This window comes from Tupaia chinensis, unplaced genomic scaffold (assembly GCF_000334495.1).
Source record: "Tupaia chinensis unplaced genomic scaffold, TupChi_1.0 Scaffold000555_1, whole genome shotgun sequence".
In the NCBI taxonomy this organism is placed as follows: Eukaryota; Metazoa; Chordata; class Mammalia; order Scandentia; family Tupaiidae; genus Tupaia; species Tupaia belangeri.
In genome coordinates this window covers 2,821,310-2,844,364 of record NW_006160067.1, presented here as the reverse complement: position 1 = coordinate 2,844,364, position 23,055 = coordinate 2,821,310, and the positions used below count along the sequence as shown (strand labels likewise).

Genomic DNA, 23,055 nt, shown 5'->3' with positions numbered 1-23,055 from the left:
TTGTTTTCCCATTTTTTTAATCTCTCTTGAGCCTCAAGAAGCAGGTAATTATTTTGAGTTTAAGGAAGGTTACAAAGTAAATGGTTCTTGGGGCTCTCCTTAACCTTTGCTTTCCTGGCTGTTTCCCTGATCTGTATCTCCCTGTCCATGCCTAAGACTCCTAACAAACACCTAATGATTCAAAGATCTTACAGTTACTGAACAAAATATAGTTAAAGAATAAATGAATGATTAAATGACCGGTGGCAAGTGGCAGTGTGTTCTACCCATTTCAAACATGACAGTGTCCATCGAGAATAACTTCAGATTGTAAATGGCTCATGATGAATCCGATTGGGGATTCTGGATTTTGCTAATGATCAGTTTAAGAAAATGCACTAATTCACATGGGTGATTATGATTATTTATTTTATGCAATGGCATTATTACATGTATATTAAACATGTCATTTTATTTTATTTTATAATTTTCTCCATTGAGAATTTTTTTATTCATAGTAATTCCCTTTACATCAGTGGCAATTATTCATGCATAGACAGTGGGAAATGTTCCCTCATCCTAAGCGGTCATGAAATTATTAGTTCTGATTCTCCATAATGGTGCCTCTCTTGCTATCCTTTGCAGCCAGCTATTGCAAACCCTGATATCATGTTTATTAAAGTTCACATTCCATGGGACACACTGTGCAAGTACGCAGAAAGACTGAATATCAGGATGCCCTTCAGGTACTTTCACATTTTATTTCATTCTATCTCAATGTGTATTAAGATGAGTCTGTCTTTTGCAATACCTTTGAGCAATAAATGTAATTCTTTCTATAGAGAAATTGCTTTTCCTTCCAAAATTCAGATTCTCTTGGGGAAAAGATTTCCTTCTAATTTGTTTGCATATGATAAGCTTTCTTTATCTTTTGCTTTATGTCATTTCAAGGTGGTCTTGGCTAGGGAAAGGGTGAGACAGTTATTTCCAAATTTTGAGTCATAGCTATCTCCAAGATCAACCTCACTGTTTATTTCATAGGGGTGGGGAGCCTTTTTGCTTTGTTCTGTTTTGGTTTGGTTTGGTTTTTAAGATAGGATGTATAAATATATAACATCCTTAGGTATAAAATGTCCTTCTTTATATAGTGATGAGCAAGAATTGTTTCTCATGTCAATCCATCTAGGATGGTTTTGTTATCACTGTCCTCAGGAGCAAGAGATGGATGGTAATGAGAAGATTCCTCCTTTCAAAAGATATTTTTCATTCCTTTGTTCAGGAAGCAATGATTGAATAGGCACCAGTTTCCCCACACTGAGCACTTGAGTTTTGTGTAGACAGCACCACTTTCCTTCACCATTTCTCAAAGTAAAATTCAGCAGTGCTGCTACTGCACTCAGAGGGGTAACTCACACCGAAATATACACCTTTACACTGACGTGGAACTCAGTAAGCTATTCTGCTAAGAGAAGATTTAAAAAGCTTCAGAGTTAACAAGATGCCAAGTGAAAGAGCCTTGAAGTAATGAATAGAAGTGAACACTGGGAATGTGACTCCAAACCGTGGAGCTCTTTCCCAGACTTGGTGGCATGGAAAAGACCAACATGGGCAGGAGTGCTGACCTTCTCAAGTTTTATGACAAGCCTCTACAGCAAGATCAAGATAAAGCATGACAAATGGACCTCCATCTTCTTAGTCCTTCAAAACACCTCGGGCTTTGAGGAAAGCAATCACAGACATTATCTGTAAATCAGAGACTGTCCAAGTGCTGGCAGAGGGGTCCTGCTGGCAGTAGGAGAACTACATACCTAAGTTAGCTCACATCCGTGCTTCACTAGAGGTTAGAAGCTCTATCTAGAGATATATTCAGGAGAGAAGCAAATAATATCTCCAAGACCTTGGCAAAAATGTAGGTACAATAAAATATTGAGTTGTCAAAAAAGTCATGAGGTAGTTTTTCTGTGAAAATATGAGTCATGACTTTTCCAAAGACCCATTAAAAAGATAGAAGAGAGAAGCTGTCCCAGTTTTTCAGAATATTTTACAAATGGTGGATAAATTCTTTGGAGAACCTGGGTACATTGTCATGAAACTTAGCCCTTGGAAAAAAAAGCAAATAAGGGCCTATGAGAGATTTATTTGGGTTATAAGGAAAGAGTTCGAGGTCTGCAGAAGACAGCTTTCAATTCAGATGAGTGTACCAAACTCCTGTTGAGTATACAGCGAGGTAAGTGTTTGTACTAACCTACCTTTCTTGACTTTTGCCAGTTTTCTCTCTTGACTGTGTAACCTTCTAAAACATCTTTGGAAATCCTCGAATGGGTCTTAGTACTTATAATAACACTTAGTATTATACTGGCAATCAGAAAATTCTCTCCCTTTGCTCTGCTTCCTTTTTTCTTGATCTTTACATAGTCACACCATCCAAATTATGCATATCAAAGACAATGAGAACATTTTAAATCTACCAAGTAATTTTAAATAGTAATCCTCAGCATAGATATGAAAAATGATTACCTTTGTCCATTTATTATGGGAGGCAAATTTCATAAAACATATTTTGAACACAATTTGAGAATATTTTTGTGAGCCTTCAAATTTCTTAAACCCTTCCCTTTCTAACTTATGCACGTGGTTGAAAAACATGAAAATATTTACTGAAATTTTATTTGTTTATTTATTTATTTATTTATTTAGGTTAGTTTTTCTTTTTTAAACTTTATTATTGCTTTTCTTTTTATTTATATATTTACTATTATTATTCACACATTAAATCGCTATACATCATTTATATTGTGAAGAGACTTTACCCAGCATGATATACACCTCAGTCCAGCCCAGTTGAGACCACTCTTGCAATGAAATATAATTAATTTAGTAAATAAACGGGTACAAAAATGTCTTAATTATTGTGGGAAAATAGAAATAGTGAAACTTTGGGACCAGCAGTTAGCATAATGGCTTTGTCGCTGGACTCCCATGTAGTCAACATCAGTTTGCATCCCGGATCCGGTGGCTTAAAAACTCACGCTGGGCGTGTGTGCGTGCGTGCCCAAGATCCCAAGAAGAGAATGGAGGAGAAGGGATTGCAGCATGGTCGCCCCCCTGGGGGATGATTTCTCGCTTTCTGTCTCTCTGTCTCTCTCTGTTTGGTGAGTGCACGCACCCTATAGCAAAAACCTCTCCAAACAAAATAAAAAGAAATAGTGAAACTTTTAAGTTTATATAATAGCTTATTATATATATATAAAATATATAATTATTCATACACTGTGGCTTCAGCAATATAAAATGCATAATAATACATTCAGAAATAAATATAATAATATGTTAAAATGATAACTATTGGGACCAGCAAGGGGTGTAGTAGTTAGTGCTGGACTCCCCCATGGCCAAGTATAGTTTGAGTCCTGGACCCAGCAACTTGAAAATCACAAGGAATGGATGTGCATGGTCGTCCAACATCCCCAGAGGAGAATGGAGGAGAAGAGTTTTTGGCATGGCCATCCACCCTGGGGAGTGATTTTCTCTCTCTCTCTCTCTCTCTCTCTCTCTCTCTCTCTCTCTCTCTCTCTCTCTCTCTCTCTCTCTCTCTCTCTCTCTCTCTCTCTCTCTCTCTCTCTCTCTCTCTGTGTGTGTGTGTGTGTGTCTGTCTTTCTCCAGCAAGCACACATGCCCTGTGGCAAAAACCATTTTAAAAATTGCTATATCTGTTATTTTCTTTATATCTTTACAAAATTATGTATTTTCCCCAATTTCTCATTTGACCGCATGATGAAAACACAGGATTTAAAAGAAGTGTAACACCTGAGATAATGACCTACTTTCTGACATCAGGACTGAATTGCTAAAAATATCAGATTTTTAGCAATCACCATGTGATTTCAGGTGTCCCGTTCTGCCACTAGTCCTGTGGTTTAACCATTGCTTCTAAGAGACGTAATTGAATTTATGCCCTTATAAATGGAGGAGGAGAAAGTCCTTGACAGCTAGCAGTTATCCTTTCATTCAGTGAAGAATAAATTATGAGTTCACTATTGGTGTCTTGGTCAGTCTGGGCTGCTATAACAAAGTACCATTGACTGGGGGGGTTAAACAACAACATTAATTTCACACATTTCTGGAGGCTGGAAGTCTGTGCTAAGGGTTCTAGTGAGGTCAGGTTCTGTGAGAGCCCTCTCTTGGGTTAGGTCCTCCTCCGGTGGAAACAGGACTAGCTGGTTTGCCCCTGCCTTGTAATTCACACTCAGTCACTGCACATCTTTGCAGCCTACCACGTGGTTTTCCCAGCACAGATACAGTGCATGTCAGCCAAGACAAAGGCAGTACCTTACACATTATCATCAGCAAATAACTTCATTTCCGTGTCAACTAAATGTATTGTTTCCCCCTCTTTCTCCCCCCTCTCCCCCTATTGTCCCCTACTTCTTCTTATAGGGACACTAATTCCAGCTGTGAAGATTCTATCCCCAAATGCTCCACCTCCAAATATCAGTGAGTGTTAGGATCTCACATATGAATTTTGGGGAGACTCAACCATTTAGTCCATTGCAACCAATACTGTGTTTTACCCCAATACTGTGTTTTACTTTTGTCATTTCAAAGATGGTTTTTCTTCCTTTCTGAAGAAGGTATATTCATTCTGCTGCAGTCTTGTGGGAGAGGACACCCTAAAAATCAGTGGTAATTCAGGGTGTGGCATCATACTTTCTTTTTAAGTTTATCTCTTACTTCTTCCATGAGTGAAAGAGACAGAGACAGAGAGAGAACAGAGAGACACCTCCAATGGGGTCTCAGTGCCACAAAGCACCCCCAGACAGGCCTGGCCCACGGCATCTCCATGCCCAGTGTCCTCAGGAGGCCTCCAGATGCCAACGTGGACCCTCGCATGTGGGTCAGCCTGGCAGAGTGCCCTGTTCTGTGGCTGCACCATCTGGCCCAGTGGGTTGGTACTTGGCACATAGCTCTGCCCACCCCCTCCACTGGACTTCGCTACATTTTAAAAATTGAGAGTCTATTTCAGTACGTGGACCTCCTTTTTCTCATTTCACTTACGTTTGCCTTTTCAAATAAAATGTCAAGGAGCTCTTAGTGATCGAATAATTAGTCTCATAACTTCAACTGTAAACAACTCTATCATATTTAATTTCTCTTTTGTTTTTCTCCATATAAGGGTATTTAGAAAAAGTCTGCCAGATTGTGAGTGGTCTCATTTTGTATCAATTAGAGTTTAGGTCTCTAAGCTGTGTGCCATAGTGTCCTTCCATCTTAGGAAGATATTGAAGAGAATCCTCTCTTCAGTTAGAACTTGTTTTTTTAAGAATTATTTTATTTAATATTATTTATTTATTTATTTATTTTAATTTGACCAGTGAGGGACAGAGTGTGAGACAGAGAGTGAAAATGAGAAAGTAAGCCTCCAGGTCCAGGACTCGAACCGCAGTCAGCCACTTGGGAATTCACCCTTAACTACCATGCCACCTGCCAGCCCCTACTCAGAATTTCAAAAATTATAGTTATTTAGTAAATTTTCTGATGAGATTGCCTTAGAAAGAAGAGTTCTGACAAAAAGAAAGAAAAAGAAAAACCACAGAATATATGCAGTTACTCTCTTCTTACCCATGCTTTACCTGAAGACTCTTCTTTATTATAATTTATAAAAGTTTATAATTGCATATTACCAAGACTCTTTAAAAATACCATTGAAATTCTCATGATTTAGTAATATAAATATTAGAAAATACGCTTTTTCTTTTTCTTTTTTTTTGGAGAGGTTTTTTTGCTATAGGGCGCGTGCGCTTGCCAGACAGACAGAGAGAGACAGAGAGACAGAAAACTAGAAATCACCTCCCGGGGGGATGGCCACGCCGCAATCCCTTCTCATCCATTCTTCCCTGGGATCTTGGGCACTCACACACACGCGCCCAGCGTGAGTTTTAAGCCACTGGGTCCGGGACGCGAACCGCGATCGACTACATGGGAGTCCAGCGACATAGCCATTGCGCTAACTGCTGATCCCGAAATTACGCTTTTTCCCAAACTGTGTCAAGGTACTACTAGATCCACAAGACCTTAAGAGGAAAGGTACCTGTGAGCAAGTATGTTTCTGAATTTCTGATTCAGTAAATGAGTATATATACTGTAGGATTGTTTTAGAGAAGTGGTTCTCAGTTTTAAGACGGCACTAAAACTATTGGTGTATAAGGAAAAAAGCTTTAGACAAATTTGCTTTGTCAAAGTTTAGTGAAGCAAAGAACTGAACTGGGAAGCCCCCAGGACCGGCTCTGAGGTGCCATGTGGTCAGATGTTGTAATATCTATGGGCAGGGAGAGGAAAGAGACTTACAGAGAACACAGGCGAGAGAAATGAGGTGGAGAAACAGCTGGACCGGTCACAGCGTGGTGCTTGTCTACTGGAACCCAGTCTACACCGTGATTGTCTGAGGCAGGGCTGCTGTGACTCAGCTTCTTGTTAAGGAAACAGACTCATGGGTTGTGTGGCTTATTTACGAGAACTTAGCTATGTGACTACAGGGGGCTTGTCAGGCCAGCGTGGTGTGACTGAACACTGGGGAAACAGAGCACATGAAGGGTCCTGAACTCTGTTCCTAGAGATGGCGGCGTATTAGCTCTAGAATAGGATCGGGTGTATATATTCTTAACAAACACTCCAAATGCTTTTGATGCAGAAAATAAGGAAATGTTGCCTTTGGTATTTTAATATGTTAGCATTCCATATTATTCTTATACATTATAAGAGGCAGTTATATGATGTTGCCTTCCCATCGGATACTGGCTTTCCTGAGAAAAGAGTTTGAGAAATGCTGGAACACAGAGTTATTTTTGAAACACTTTTTCAGATCCTTTTACATAATAGATGCAGCATTAACTAGTAAGTAACTTCTTGTTTATTTAAAAGGGGCACCTGAAATTTAGGGTTGCATCCAGCTCATAATACCAGAAGGTTATTTAAGAATCAGCCAAGCAGCGAAGTGTTACGGAATGGTCGATTGTCTTTGCAGTCTCTTGGACAGTCGATTGTGATGTGCATTATATGCGGGTTTAATGCTTATTCATTAACAAAATTGTCCATGGTTAATTCAGTGTCCAATTGTCAACTGTTCCCACATTCAAGAACAGAAATACTGTCTTAATATTGACATATCCAGGAATAGGAACCAGCAGTTAGCGTAATGGCTATGTCTCTGGACTCCCATGTAGTCCACCGCAGTTCGCATCCCGGACTCGGTGGCTTAAAACTTACGCCGGGCACATGTGCCTGTGTGCCAGAGATCCTGAGAGGAGAATGGAGGAGAAGGGATTGTGGCGTGGCCATCCCCCCTGGGGGGTGATTTCTCACTTTCTGTCTCTCTGTCTCTCGCTGTCTGCTGACAAGCGCCCACTCCCTATAGCAAAAGAAACCTCTCCAAAAAAAAATATATCCAAGAATATGAGCTTCCATAGGGAAAATGTATTTCTTTCTTAAATAACATTTTTAATGTCATGCATACAAATGTACCATAAGCTATTCCACACGATTATTTAACTTTGAGACCTACCTGTTAAATTCCATAAAAGAAAAAACTGCAAATTTACTCAGAAGGTTGTGTTAGTTATAACTTTTTCTGCAACGGTATTCTGCTTCCTTATTGCATGAACATAAGTCTTTAGCATTTTCTCTAAAGTTTCTGCTTCATTATATGTATAAAATGTCAATGGTTACATTTTCTAGCCATTTCTCTTTTGACTTCTCTTCCAAAATAAATATGACATGTATATTGGACTTGAGGTCTTAGAACTAACCAAGAAAATTTCAGAAGATTACATTAGTCTGTATTTTCTCAGTTTTTATCCTATCAGAACTTTGGCTGTGTCTTCTACCTTTCAGAAATGTCAAATCCTATTCTTACCATTTGTTTTTCGATTCAAAGGTGACTACTAGTCATTCTTAACTGCTCTCTCACACTAAGTGGTCAAACATTGGCCTAGCCTTGGTGGCGCAAATAGGAGAACGTCACTGCACAATGGTGTTTGAGGCCACAAGGGAAGTTTGACGTGGTACACGGGTCACCCTGAAGGCTGGTCTGGCAGTATACACCTAGGTTCTAGCTAACTGAGCCTGGGTCACAGGATGGTAGAGTGGCTAGACACTTTCAGGAATATTTTCTTCTCTCTGGCTCCCGTATGCGCTCTCTTTCACATAAAGGTAATAAATCAATCAGTAAATAGTCAAACACATTTGGAACGATTTGGTCATTCCAGAAAGGATCCACCTCATGTTCCCTCTCAAGCTCATCCATCTTCCCACAGATATTTTAAACAGCAAATTTGGGAAAGATACTCACAAAACAGTAAGAACATTCTTTTTGTCATAATTGAGGATAAACTTAGACACCTTTTTATGCAAAGGACACTCCACTCAAAAATAAAATATAAACATAAAGGGAACCAGGTGTATAAAATAGAAGTGAAACCGCACTGCTCCACAGGGAGCAGGGGACACAGGGCCCCACCCACTGACTGTTTCTGCCCACATCTCCACAGGTGGCATTGACCACGTGGTTGGAAACAGTGCCCTAGACAGTTATTCAGATAAATGCAGCCTTAATGCAAAATGTCAACCAGCAGAATTTTTCACAAAAACAAAGCAACAACAAAATCACAGGGAAAAATAAAGCCCCCTACATAAACAGTATACAGTTCTTAAATATAAGATGGAGGATGTCAACAGAAAAAAAAATAACCAACTGTAAAATTAATAATTAATGCGGTTTATTTCCAAGCCAACTGTGAGTGACCTAGGCCGGAGAAGAGGCATACATGCCTTTTCTCGGGGTGATCATGTACAGAGGTTCCTTTTATTTGCTTTTGAGATTGACAGACAACATTTAGTGAAAAGATTTTCCATTGGTCTGGCCCAAAAAGGCAGGACATGTAGAAGCGGAGGGGATGGGGAGGGCTGTAGGTTATAGGTGGGTTCTACAATCCTTAGGTTGGTGATTGGAAGGGAAGATCTGTGTCTTAAAGAAAGGCTTAATCTACATCTCAAGGAAAAGGGAAGTTCTGTGTCTTGGGAAGGGATAAGCACAAGAATACACTATAATCGGTTGAAATACACATCTCAAAGATACTATGCCAGGGACAGGAGGTAGGAAGAATCCTGTTAATAGAAAGTAAATGGTCTGTTAATGTTTGTGGGCATGACTTCCCCAGTTCCCTTTTGAAAAGATTTTGGAAAAATAGGAAATCCTTGTCCACAAGGATTATAGATAGCAAAGGACTTGGTCGTATACAGATTCTTTTCTTCAGAGCTAAGATGTGCAGGTTGTTGTTGACTTCATGGATTAAATGTGCTTTATGAATTGTTAAGGAAATATAATTAAAAACAAAATTTCTCCTTAACCCAGAAAATATCTCCAGCAAGAAGCTGAATAAGCATTAAACCCGCATATAATGCGCTTCACACTTGATTCTCCGAGAAATTGCAAAGGCAGAAATCTCACCCTTTCATGTGACCAGTCACTGGATGCAAGGTCTGAAGGGACGCAGGCACTAGTCCTTCAGTAAGGGGCCTCTGCCAACACCACGTACATTTGTAGTTCATCCTGTGTTCACTGGCAACTGGGTGCTAATTAGCTTCCTTGAAAAGGAAAGTACAACTTCTCTATGTTCACTACAGGAGGTGGTTTCACAGCTTAGAGCCAGGCATCCCCCACTGGTAGGGTCTTACCCTCCCTCTATAACTGGAAGAAGCTGTGGGTTCCCTGATGTTTACACTTCAAAGAGAAGGCCCCCAGGTGCTTGAGAAAGATATTCCTGGGATAAGACATTGACAGAGGCCTATCTAGTTTTCTTAAGTGTTTGTAAACATTTCAAAGAAAGGATAAAGGACTTCTACTGGCCAGTTTTCTTAGGTAAATGCTCTCCAAAGTGAAAGGGAGAAGTTTCTTCAACTGGGAGAATTAGATTTTATTTTAAATTTTTATTTGCTCTCACAACGTGTCTAAAAAGTAGGTACATTCATTTTGTTTAACTCTCTTTTTCCATCCATCCTTTATTTCTTTCAAAGCATTTTCTTTTTTGCTTTTTTATATTATTATTTATTCTCTAATTTATTTTATACATTCAATCATTGTACATCACTGGACCTTGTGAAATGAAATCTCCAACATGAAAACACTTCACACCAATCCAGTTGAAGATATCATGCGCGTTATCATCAATGGACTACTCAGCCATAATAAACAACCAAGGCATTTTCAAATTAAAATATTTTTAAAAAATGGTTAGAAATATTTCAGACTACGAGCCAATGGTGATACAACAGGAAAATGCGATGCTCTGTGAGGCGGACCCTTGGGGAAGCTCCTGGTTACCTCCACAGACCATCCCGAGTGGTTGGATATAACACTGCCCATGCTCAGCGCTGGCTGAGGCGGGCATCAAGTGCAACATGGAGCCCTCCGTTAGGGATGTTATCTCTCCGTCTCTGTCTCTCTTGCTCGTGGAAGAAATAAAACAATACTTCAGACCAGCAGCAATAAGACAGTGTTTAATCCAAGTGCCACCCTCTCTGTACATGCTTTTATAATATTCCTTGCCACATCCACTCTTTATAATTACAGTTGTAAACTTTATCTTTTTCTTAATTGCATTCCTGGAATTTTTTGATGGTGAAAATTATTTTAAATTCGTTTCTACTCTCTAACTTTTATAAATAATCCCATAATTACTGAATGTTTATTAGTGCTTGGCCAGCCCTGTAGACTAGCAGTTAAAGGAGCCAAACTGATTCCACACGGTCAACTGATGTTTGAATCCCAACCTCTGTGATTTGAAAAATGTGTGTGTGTGTGTGTGTGTGTGTGTGTGTCCTAAATATTGACAGGATAGAGAACTGGAGAAGGGATTGCACGGGGACCACATCCCACTTGGAATGCTCTCCTTTTCTCTCTGGCTAGAGCATGCTCCTCTGGCAATTAAAAAAAAAGGTGCTAAGTGCTGTCAGGCATTGCAGGAATTAAAAGCAGCTATGAATTAAATAAAGGCTCATTCATTTATTCATCAGCTATCTGAGTGCTTAGTATTCAGCAAGCAATGTGACAATTATGGGTCAAATGAACCTACTATCTTCAAGAAACCCTTCCCCAGGACAGCCCATGGCCTAATAGTTAAGACAGCCAGATCACAAGTGGCCGACTGTGCAGTTCAAGTCCTGGATCTGGCAGCTTGAAAAACCCAGGCCACGTGCATGCCCAAATCCTGAAAGAAGGAGAGATAAAGAAGAGATTGCGGTGTGGCCATGCCTCCATGAAAGTGCTTTCCCTTCCCTCCCCTCCCCTCCCCTCCCCCAAGTGCATGCATTGGCCCTGCGAGTAGGTCTACATCCAGATACTCACTTCAGACTGGATCCTCAGGGCGATGAAAGTCTTAGACCCCCTTTCAAGCCAGTTTCCCAGAGGTTTTGTGGGGAGACCCTGGCCTTCAGACAGGCCTCTGGAGGCCCAGGTGGATGGTTCTCTCTCTCCCTAAGTTTATTCATTTATTCCATGGGCTCTCTCTCCTCTTTAGGGAGAATGGACATGAACTCTGGCATATTAAGAAAGAAAAAAAAACAATTCTCTCTCACTCTCTCTGTTTTTAAGAGTTTATTTTTTCAAAAAGAGAGGAAAATGCAGACAGGTATAGGCAGGTATAAATAAAGGCACAGGGTCTTCATGCCTCAATCCACCCCCAGCCTCAGCCAAAAGGGATCATGGACACATGGGTGCCCAGTGTGTGCAGGAAGACTCAGAACGCAGACCCAGGCTACCTCATATGGACTCACCACCCAGAGCGTTGTGGTCCTGTTGAGCCACTGCAGTTGCTGAAGCACCACTCTCTAGGGGATGGTGGTCAGTGGGCAGTGATATAACATTGGGATGGTGGTGTAGGACAGTCTTCATAGAGGAGGTTCAAAAAAAAAAGAATGGGTTTGCAGATGAATAGGGAATGGATAGCACTTGCAGATAAAGTTCTGTGTATGTTTCGAAAAATGAAAGGCAGAGACATTTAAAATGTGGGTTTAGAATAGGTAAAGGCAAGCCTCAAGTTCCATATTTGAATTCAGTGTTGGAATATGGCAGGGACAACTTTAACATACGTTTCTGGAAACAAAAGTTATTGCAATGCAAAATGATAGTGCATAAAGTTTTCAAGTTTTCTAAGCAGTCAAAAGCAACACAGCTGGGAATGAATATCAGTTGTCCTGTTAAGCTCTGCTTTCTAGAAATTCCACAGTGGAATTTCTGATCCTCTGAAATCAGTTTTGGTGGTGGGTATGAAGAGGCATTTTAGAAGCTTAGGATATCCTATGCTCCAATATGAGGATATAGAGAAAAACATTTATGAGATGAACTTCTGTCATGAACATTTTAATGTCTCAAAATCAGACGTGATACACCCCTACTTTAAACACTATCTGTGCCACTATTGCATAACCAAAACGCTTCACAGTGGCTATAGGGCCCCCTCCTTATTCTGCCTGGTTTGTTATCCCCACCACTGTATCACATCCTCATTATTCCATATATATCCGAGCTATTACCAAGTTGATCAAGTTGATCAGTTTCTGGGGCTTGGGCTTGTCCTCATAACTGCCTCAATGCTGCTCTCATTCTCATTCTACCACCGGTATACAATGTCCATCTCCACTCGTGATTCATGATCCAATGGAGGTGGCATCCTCAGGATGACTTCCCTGTCTCCTTTCTCCTCCCTCTATAAAAACCAATTGAGGGATCAGCAGTTAGCATAATGGCTATGTCGCTGGACTCCCACGTAGTCAACCGCGGTTTGCGTCCCGGACCCAGGGGCTTAAAACACATGCCGGGCGCATGTGCGTGCGTGCCCAAGATCCCGAGAGGAGAATGGAGGAGAAGGGATTGCAGCATGGCCATCTCCCCTGGGGGGGGCGTGGTTTCTCGCTTTCTGTCTCTCTGTCTCTCTCTGTCTGGCGAGCGCACATGCCCTATAGCAAAAACCTCTCCAAAAAAAAAAAAAACCTAATTGAGATCCCTTTCATAGGTATTTCTATAGCACTCTTGTTTTCCACATGATCAGGCTTTATCTGATCTTTTGTCCCCTAAACTGTAAAGGAAATTTCTTCAAGGCAAAATCCCTAATTTTTCTTTAATTTTTTAACAGTCATACCCTACCATTTCTTGGCAAACTAGAACTTTTTATAACATACGTGCTTAGATATATGCATGAATGGATGAAAGAACGACCTTATCGAACATGTAAACAAATAATCTGGTTAGTAAGCAATGGGTGGTAGAAGATGGAGTTTCAAAATGAATAGAACTTAAAATAATATACCCAGAAGTTGTCTTTTGATTGACCAAAGTGTTTCTGTTATTGCTAACTTGGATTTTGATATTAAATCAATGTAATCCAATGTTCTTTATATTATACTGGCTTATTTGGAGCATCTTAAGTTTCTGACATGTATAGGATTTAGAATACTGAAATGCTCAGTATAATTGGGTATTATTACTCACTGGTTTCACCTTATATTCCTGGGATTTTCCTCAGCTGGTTTTTATTATTTTTCAGGAAAAAATGCTATTACACTGACCGGAGGAACAAATCAATGGGCAGGTTGGTGGGTGCTGTATCATCTACTTATGACCCATTTGTCATTCGGAAAAAGAAAATAAAGAAGAAGACAGTCCATTACCCATATCAGCAGTTGTAAATTTTAGAAAGGAAAATTCTATCAATCTGCTCAAGAGATGTCCAGAATGACTTATGCCAAGTTGAGCAATATTTAAAATCACATAATCTCTTTGTTACTATTTACATTGCCATTTCTGCAACCCTCCTGTGATTTGGTGTCATGAAAGGAGAATATTAATTGCAAGTTAGCATCTTAAGGCATTTTAATTTAAAATATGGTTATAAAACCAGGATTGGTGGGTAAATAATGACTCACTAAGTAATAGAACAATGGATCCAGCAAAGACCTGAGTCATTTAAACCTATTTTTTGACAGAAGCAATTAAGACCTAGTGTCCAGAGTGATGAAGTAGTTTACCAAGGCTGTACAGTATCTTTTAAATTGCAAGCCTACTCTTATTTTACTGCCAGAACTACCTCTCTTAGCCTAGTATTGAAAATGAGCTTCTTTCTGAGACCATCATCTCGAGGCACCAGCTCTTCACCTGTTGTGTAAGAGGAGCTGTGGAAAAGGGATTAATCAAACCACAGCCCTGACACAAGGAACTCTGGCACCTGAATCACCTTGGCACTGCTTAACTCCTTTCCATTTAAAGCATGCTCAAACCACACTCTTTACACTTGGCTGGTTTTACTGCTCATTACAAAAGAATCAATTAACAAAGACAAAATGTGAATGTGGTAAGATACACACCACTGAATTATGTTGCAAGATATTACAATTCAGAATGACTCTGAAGATAGAGAAACATACAGTGCAAATAACAGATCATCATCTTAGAAAAGGATTAGATACATCTAGTTCTTTTCTCAAGTTGATCATCAAATATAATTCTGAAGTTTATAGGTGGAGGAGGGGAATGTTGGTCTTTTAAACATTAAATGTAGGTGTGGTAGGATTGAGTGACAAGAAAAGTACCTCATGGAAGGAAAGAACCCTTGAAACTACAATGAATATTAAAGCCATTGATCACTCAAATGGCTTTTTTCTTTTTAAGTTGATGCACCTGAGCCAAGTCAAATTTTTCTATCAGGTTAACACATTCTGATTTAGAATGAGCTCTCATTATTTCCCACGTGAGCATTTGGTCCTGGTCTAGGAGGGAAATTTTCTGTCATTTTTGCGTAATAAAATCTAAGTCACTGAAATACGGTATATATTTACAACTGCAAATTTTCCTTGTTTTGTTCTGCCAATGCCTGCTTACTTTGGGGTGCTGATGAAATCTCTTGTGATTGCTTCAGTGTGCTACATAAAATTAATGAGTCTTTGCTGCTATGCATGTTTGTGGGCTTCTGTTAAATAGGCATCTTTCTTTCAGAGACTTGCAAAAAGCTAAAATCCTGACATCAAATTACAGCGAATGTCTATTGAGTAACTATCAAAAGTTAATTTTAGAGTACACTTGTGTTTGGAATGCATGATAAATATATGTATTCTAAATCCTCAAGAAAGAACACTTAAAAGTAAGAAAAATGTCATTTCTTCTATTTTGGTCAAACTTAAAAGCAAACTAGAAAAACGAACTTCGTACTAATGTGTTGTAATGGATTTTACATTTTCTGTCTATTATTTTGTTCAAGTTCATGAAATGAAAATTGAGTTAGGAGTTATTCCAAATGATCACTAAAATATCTTAAATTCTACTCTAGCCTGCTCCTTTATACTTTACTTACTCCAGTTTTGTTGTTAGTCTTTGATTTTGTGGATGTATGTGTGGAGGAACAGACCTCATGGAAGGAAAGAACCCTTGAAACTACAATGAATATTAAAGCCATTGATCACTCCAATGGCTTTTTTCTTTTTAAGTTGATGCACCTGAGCCAAGTCAAATTTTTCTATCAGGTTAACACATTCTGATTTAGAATGAGCTCTCATTATTTCCCACGTGAGCATTTGGTCCTGGTCTAGGAGGGAAATTTTCTGTCATTTTTGCGTAATAAAATCTAAGTCACTGAAATACGGTATATATTTACAACTGCAAATTTTCCTTGTTTTGTTCTGCCAATGCCTGCTTACTTTGGGGTGCTGATGAAATCTCTTGTGATTGCTTCAGTGTGCTACATAAAATTAATGAGTCTTTGCTGCTATGCATGTTTGGGCTTCTGTTAAATAGGCATCTTTCTTTCAGAGACTTGCAAAAAGCTAAAATCCTGACATCAAATTACAGCGAATGTCTATTGAGTAACTATCAAAAGTTAATTTTAGAGTACACTTGTGTTTGGAATGCATGATAAATATATGTATTCTAAATCCTCAAGAAAGAACACTTAAAAGTAAGAAAAATGTCATTTCTTCTATTTTGGTCAAACTTAAAAGCAAACTAGAAAAACGAACTTCGTACTAATGTGTTGTAATGGATTTTACATTTTCTGTCTATTATTTTGTTCAAGTTCATGAAATGAAAATTGAGTTAGGAGTTATTCCAAATGATCACTAAAATATCTTAAATTCTACTCTAGCCTGCTCCTTTATACTTTACTTACTCCAGTTTTGTTGTTAGTCTTTGATTTTGTGGATGTATGTGTGGAGGAACAGGGACTAGAAGGAGTTTGTAGACTTATATTTTAAACAAAAAAAGGATTTCCCGTTATTTGCCTAAATTTAAACTTTAATTGAAGAAATGACTGATTCTGATTAAAAAAAAACCTTTATCTTCATAGAAGGAAAGTTAAATATGTGTGTGTGTGTATGTGGTCATCACTGATATAAAATTGTTAACCTCAATCTGTAGATATTTTGAAAAGTGGGGAATGAAAATTGAATATGCCTATTTAGTTTCACTTATATTTTTCTATCCTTTGGTTGAGGAAGATGTTTGGAGCATGACTAATTTGGGCCAATGAACATTGAAGGTAGAATAGCATACAGATATTTAGCCAGCTCTTGAAGATCGCCATTTTTTTCCATGTTTTTTGAGGAGAAATGGCCATCGTTTAATTATTGCTGCAATTTATTTTTTATTTACAAAGCCTTTTCACATTCACTTGTCAAAGCATCTTCAAAACAACCCTACTGAAGGGAGACAGAATGGAGAGTAGCCAGTTTTGCAGATCAGAGAAAATAAATTATTTCCTTATCATCTCTGGCCACACCCCTCCGTCCCAGCCTTCAGAGCTCAAGTGGAAGTTGAAGTTCTTTTGATCCTTTAATCCAGATTTATTTTCAATTTCCATAGAACTCCCTAGCTTTCCACTGCTTTTAGCAAAGGACCTTGAAATTCTATTAGAAGTTATCTTCACATTATGCCAAGAAATACTGAATTCCCAAGATGCCCAACACAATGAAATGTTGGTAGAGTGTAAACCGTGTATTAAATTACACTGGTCGCATGGCATTGGTAATTGTGGCAATAGAAATACTAATATTAATACTTCTTTTCCTCATTATTGTCATAAATATTTATTGAGTTCTTACTGTGTGCTGTGCCTCTTGGTGTCAGACCTTATCCATTTAATTCTCAAAATACTCTTTCATTTAATAGATGAGAAAACGGAGTGAGGCTCATAGCAGTTAATAAGCCAGAACCTTGAGTCTTGGTACTCTGACCATATATCACAGGAAGTGTGCATTAAAGCCTAGTTTAATAATAGTTTGTTTGCAGTTAACATAAGTAATGGTCTGAAAGTCTTTTTATTTGATTTTCTTATGAAATTCTGAAAATTTTGCATTTATTTCTACTTTACAATTTTTTCAAAGTGCAGTCAGATGCCTGCTTTCATTTGACCCTTCTAGCCACGTAATGAAGTAAGACAGGTGGAATGACTTCCTCTTTTAGAGAAATGAAGTGAGAATTTCAAGGATTAGAAATGTTTAGCCCAGTTTCCATGACTGGCCAAGTCAGGACCACAATACTCATCTTCAACTCCTACCCCATGGCTTTGTCCAACTCTGCTAACTTGAAACAACTGGGGAATTGCTGGATATTCTATTCCAAGTTTTCTACCAACACATGTCTGTGCACTGGCCTCCAGGACGCAGTGATATTTTCTGCCCGGGGCTTTCTTTACAATGAGAAAACGCAAATGAGCACTTCAGACGTGGCTTAGTTATTGTTTTAGGCTAAAAAGTAATGCTTTGTTCTCTCCAAAATCAAAATGACTTGGTATAGAAGTGATGGCCTTACTAGGCAAAAGAAAGATCCAGCCTTTTGTAGGTTAAACTGTCTTATTTTTTACACATGGCAATTTTAGTGTAATAGACTTAATGAAATAACCCTGAAGATATGACATTAGCTGTCTGCTCATTGTTATACTGATTTTTTTTTTCTGAAGTTCAAGTAGAGTTGGCCAAACAAGTGTCGAGATATTTGTACTTGTCTAGAAAAGTACACTGTCCTGCTACTTTAACTTAGAATTGTAAAAGAAGCAAAACTCGTCCCAAATAAAAACACCTAGTTTTTTAAAAAAAAGCAATGAATAAACAAACAAATAACTAAAACCTCATAAATAGTATAAATAGTACATGATTTTTGAGGGAGGGTAAAAGTAGCTGTTATTATAGTAACTTAAAATTTAGATTTTTGGAATCCATCTCTGGAGTCAATCCCTTTCTGTTTTTAATTTGGAAAATAAATATGACTCCACTCAATATATATACAACTATAGAATGAAGTTATGGTTGTAATCTGAGGCTGGAACCAAAGTCTTGTGATGTCACATTTCCTGAACCAGCATCCTAATGACATGTGCAGGTGTCTGTGTTAAACCTTTACGCGAAGTAGAATCAATGGATACCACATGGGCCCTCCCCAACACACACACTCCAGCACTTTGGAAATGTGGAAGCTGGGACCCAAGCTCAGGCCGACTGAGAATGGGTATTTGCATTTTAACAAGATACTCAGGTGACTCATGACTCATATGTCCATTAAATTTTTTAAGGTACCACAAAGGCTCTTTGCTTCACCTTTTAAAAAATTATTAATAATTACATATAAAGTAAAATACCCATTTGCAACTCTTCAATAAGGTCAGATTTATTTATGTTTTGTGAGTAGCAAATGAAATGAGAAGTTAGTGCACGTTCACACAGCTAGTACAGTGCAGATGTCTGTTTTAACTATGTTTGGCTCCACCCCCAAGTCCTTGCTGTTTCCACTACACCTGTGACGCCCAGCACTACTGAATGTATTGGGTCTTCGGGGAAGTCATGACACAGTTTTGCACAGAAAACTTGGCATGGCTTTCCTGACAACCTAATATACTGATATGTCAGAGCCATCCATTTCTTTTCACTCTCCACTTTTTCAGAGTCACAGTGCTGCTGCTTTTTAAAACAGACTTGGGAATAATCAATTATGATGTCCACATGTATAGCTGTAGATACATGTCCACATTATGTACACACACCGTTAATAAGTATATCATGCTGCTTTTAGAAAATACTCTTTCCTACCACCAACTTTATGTCTGATGACTCTGAAATTTTTTGACAAGGATAGTTTGTTTTTGGTTTGTGAAAGAATTTAAACTAATGGAAGATGTAGATTGTCTTGCTGTTGCTTTCTTTTGCGTGGGAACAGAAGGGATGCATGTATGTGTGCAGAGGTTGTCTGCAACTCTTGGGGACTGTTCCTTTGCTATGTAAGGGGACTGTAATCAAAGGAAGGCAAAGCTCTGGGAAGGAACCTAATCAAATATGACTCTGTTTCAGGATGCAAAGCTATTTTCGAAGAATCAAAAAATGGATGTCCCAAAACCCAATGGTTCTCGACAAGTCAGCTTTTCCAGACCTAGAGGAGTCAGACTGCTACACGGGCCCCTTCAGCCGGGCACGGATTCACCAGTGAGTTCCCTCTCCTTCTCCCACCATCGGCCTCTGTACTTTTCATTGTCTCAGGCGTATTTATATAGCAAAGGCACCTGGGACCATTTCCTCGTTTCCCAAACAGGCCAGAGAATGTGTAATTGCATTAAACTACACACTTATGAAAAGTTCTAAGTGAGTGTTATTAATTCCTTATCAACATTATCATTTAGAGACACTCAAGTAATGAGTAATTTTTATAAAAATTATTAATTTATTCTTCCTCTTCAACATGACCAGAGAGAGACAGAGAGAGAGAAAGCAAGTCCCCAGGTCTGGGACTCAAACCACAGTCAGCCATGTGAGAGTCTAGCTTGCTAACCACCATGTGACCTGCTGGCCCTGAGTAGTTAATTTTTATCCCACAGACTATTAATCTAGCTCTCAACTCCTCTAAAATAATTACTATGATCATAAATCACTCAATTAAAATAACAATGATAAAAAATAACAATGATAATAATAAGAATAACATTGCTATTACTTAATATATTTTAATAATTTGGTTTTTCCAAATAATAAATTACAGTTGAGCCAGGCAATGGTATTGCAGTTAAGGCACTGGATTCCCACATGGCCTGTTGCACAACTCGAGTCCTGGACTTGGCAGCAGAGAGACACCCCAGGCATGTGTCCATGAGTGTTCAAAATCGTGAGAGGACGGAGAAATGGAGGAGAAGGAATCGTGGCATGACCATTCTCCATGAGGGGTGCTTTCTCTTTATCCCTCTTTTCAGTCTCCGTCTCTCTCTCTAGCAAGCGTACATGCCCTCTGGTAAATGAAAAGAAAATTATAACCATAATTGCATTGACTATGTACTTGACAATTATTCATTTAATGTAACCTTATTAAATTAAGGTATAAAGTTCTTAAGAGATGTGTTGCTTGACTCTTCTCTCTGCCTTCCTATGTATGTATTTGTTTGTTTATTTTTTAAATTAATATTGACTTTCCATATGGCTCAAATTGAGGATATAAATGGGATTATGATACTGAGTCTGCCTTGACAGTGCTCTTAGCTGAATCGGTCAGATCAAAATGTAAAATAATGAAATAAAATAGGGTGAACATAGAGTTGATTAAACACATAGGACTGCAGCTGTAGGACCTGTTTTGCTGCACAACATCCTGGGGTAATCAATGTTCTGGGACTTGGGAATTGGAAGGGAAGGAGGAGACGGAGTTCTAGACCACCAGACATAGCACAGACAGCGGTGCTGGCGCACACCCCTCCTCCTCAACACTGTGCTTATTCCATTCCTTGTTCATGGAGGTGGACCGAGAAGTATCCCTTCTAATTTCAGCTTTAGGAAGTGAGATGGGGGTAGAAATCCAAATAGCTGTCGGATTCAGGAAGAGGTCTAGTTTCATGATTCCTTCACAGCTTTCTGTGTCCTTCAGAACCTGTAAGGACTTACAGTGCCCAAAATTAAAAAAAAAAAAAAATTAAAAAGCTGCTCTTCATAAACTCAAGAAACTGGAGTGGTCTTTAAAAATTACTCATAAGGGCCAACAGGTGGTGTGGATGTTAAGGCATTCAATCCCTTAAGTAGTCATCTCCACGGCTCAAGTCCTGAGAGTCACACCAGGCACATGTGCATGTGTGCCCAAATCCCAAGAGGAAAATGAAGGAGAAGGGGTGGCAGCATGGCCATTTTCCTGGGTGGGGGGGAGGGTCGTATCTCACTTTCCTTCTTTCTCTCTCTTTCTCTTTCTCTCTATCTGGTGAGCAACATGCCCTGTAGCAAAAAAAAAAACAAAAAACTTTTTAAGTCATCAGTCAGATCATGCAACTGACTTGCTTAAAACCCCCCAATAACCTCCCATTTGTCCTTGGACTTAACACAAATGTTTTCTTTAGTAGGTGGGTGTAAATGCAGTAGTCCTTAGCTAACATTCTCATTTCATCTTTTGTTTATCCCCCCACCCCCATACCCAGCGCGGCTTTGGTTCTAGCCATCAAAGTCTCCAGTTAGTCCCACCTTGGCAACTTTGTCCTTGTCCTCTCTCTTCGACACACCTTGCCCCTGATGTGGGCATGGTCTATGCTGCCTCACCGTTCAGCTCTCGCTCTGTCATCACCACCTCAAGGCGCCTTCTCTGAAAATGCTACTTATGGGCCCCTCACTAGTCATTCTTGTACCATGGTGCTGTCTCGTTTGTTATCACAGCATTTGTCTAAAATTCTGTTGGTTCTTTGTTGACTTAATATCATCTCTTTCCTCTCTCCATAATGCACCTTCATAACAAAGGGATTTGTCTGCTAAAGGAGCGTTTGTTGGAGGAATGCTGAATGGATATGATAGCTCAAGAGCAGCTAGATATTTCTTCTCCCTGCAATTAGCAGGACCTGTATTCGGTGCACCCAAGTGCAGAGATAAAGAGCGGAATGTCAGAATATGGGAGGGACTCAGCACCTAAACAATAAACAGACTAGCATACGAGTCAGAGCAAAGTCCACATGTTAGGGGAGACAGGAATAAGATGCACATTTTGTGAGAGAGGAACAGCTGCATCTAGGGGGGAAGGTCCGAGAAACCTTTTTGAAAGGGAGAGCCACTTTCACCAAGTAAAACTATGAAGACAGATAGGGAGAGGAAGGGAAAGAACAGATATCAGAGTCTGAGGAAAAGAAGCAAATATTTTAAGCTGATGATAAATTACATAATTTGACAGATAATCAGATCCAAGAAGCCACAGCTGTGAGAAGTCAGTCTGAGTGCAAGTATAGAGAGGCTTGTAGGAACAAAAGAAATTGAATGATGCTTGCATTGGGAGCTGCTGACATGCTGCCAGAAGGGCTGGTGGAGGTCAGGCTGTGCTTCGTGGTCAGAGGGAAACCCGGATGGAAGTTAGGAGGCCACTCTTCTCATACGCTAGGCAAGAGGCAGTGAGACCCAGACAAGGCAGGTGGTATCCAAGCTGGAGAGAAGCAGTTCAGTTAGAAAAATTCATTAGTTGGGTATGGAGGATGAAAAGGAAGCGAGGATCCTGGAAGACCTGGGACTTCAGGACTGAGTGCCTGACAGGAGGGTGGGTTAGCATCCAGAGACAAAGTGACTTGAAACGGAAGTGCCACAGTGGCACACGAGGCCCTGGCACTTCTGTTTTCTGTGGCTCCCAGTAAGTGACAAAGTCAGTGCCAGGGCAGATGTTCCTGCTCTCTCGGGGTCACCAGCATGGCGCCCACATGCTCCCTCCCACTGCTCTCTTATGCAGAGACACCTGCATCAAGGGGAAAGAACTGCGTGACATCTTTACTTTTCCCTCTCCTGTGCAAGGGAGGGAGGGAGGGAGAGAGAGCGAGCGAGTGAGCGAGCAAGTGCACTGGGCTATGAGCAAGCATGTCCCTGGTGTGATCAGGGAAGCTTCTGGACTTGAAGTGAGAACCTGCCTCTGTGGGATTGCCTTGCAGAGCAGCTCATCTTACCGTCTCACCGCTGCACTTAGTCTGCCCCACACAGCAGTGTTTACATGTTTTCTATTTGGAACTATGTTACTTAAGGCAGTACAAAATTTATAGGTCAGTGGACAATCTATTCTCTCCT

At 39.6% G+C, this 23,055-nt stretch overlaps 1 protein-coding gene across 1 annotated transcript in view; it reads left to right on the top strand.

Annotated features, from left to right (window-relative positions):
• Positions 1-23,055, top strand: part of ANO3 (anoctamin 3) — a 201,450-nt gene that overhangs the window by 47,985 nt on the left and 130,410 nt on the right. The window contains exons 3-5 of the mRNA XM_027775367.1: positions 625-725; positions 13,575-13,619; positions 19,354-19,485. Of these exons, the coding sequence (XP_027631168.1) occupies positions 625-725; positions 13,575-13,619; positions 19,354-19,485 (278 nt within the window). The remainder of the gene's footprint in view (positions 1-624; positions 726-13,574; positions 13,620-19,353; positions 19,486-23,055) is intronic.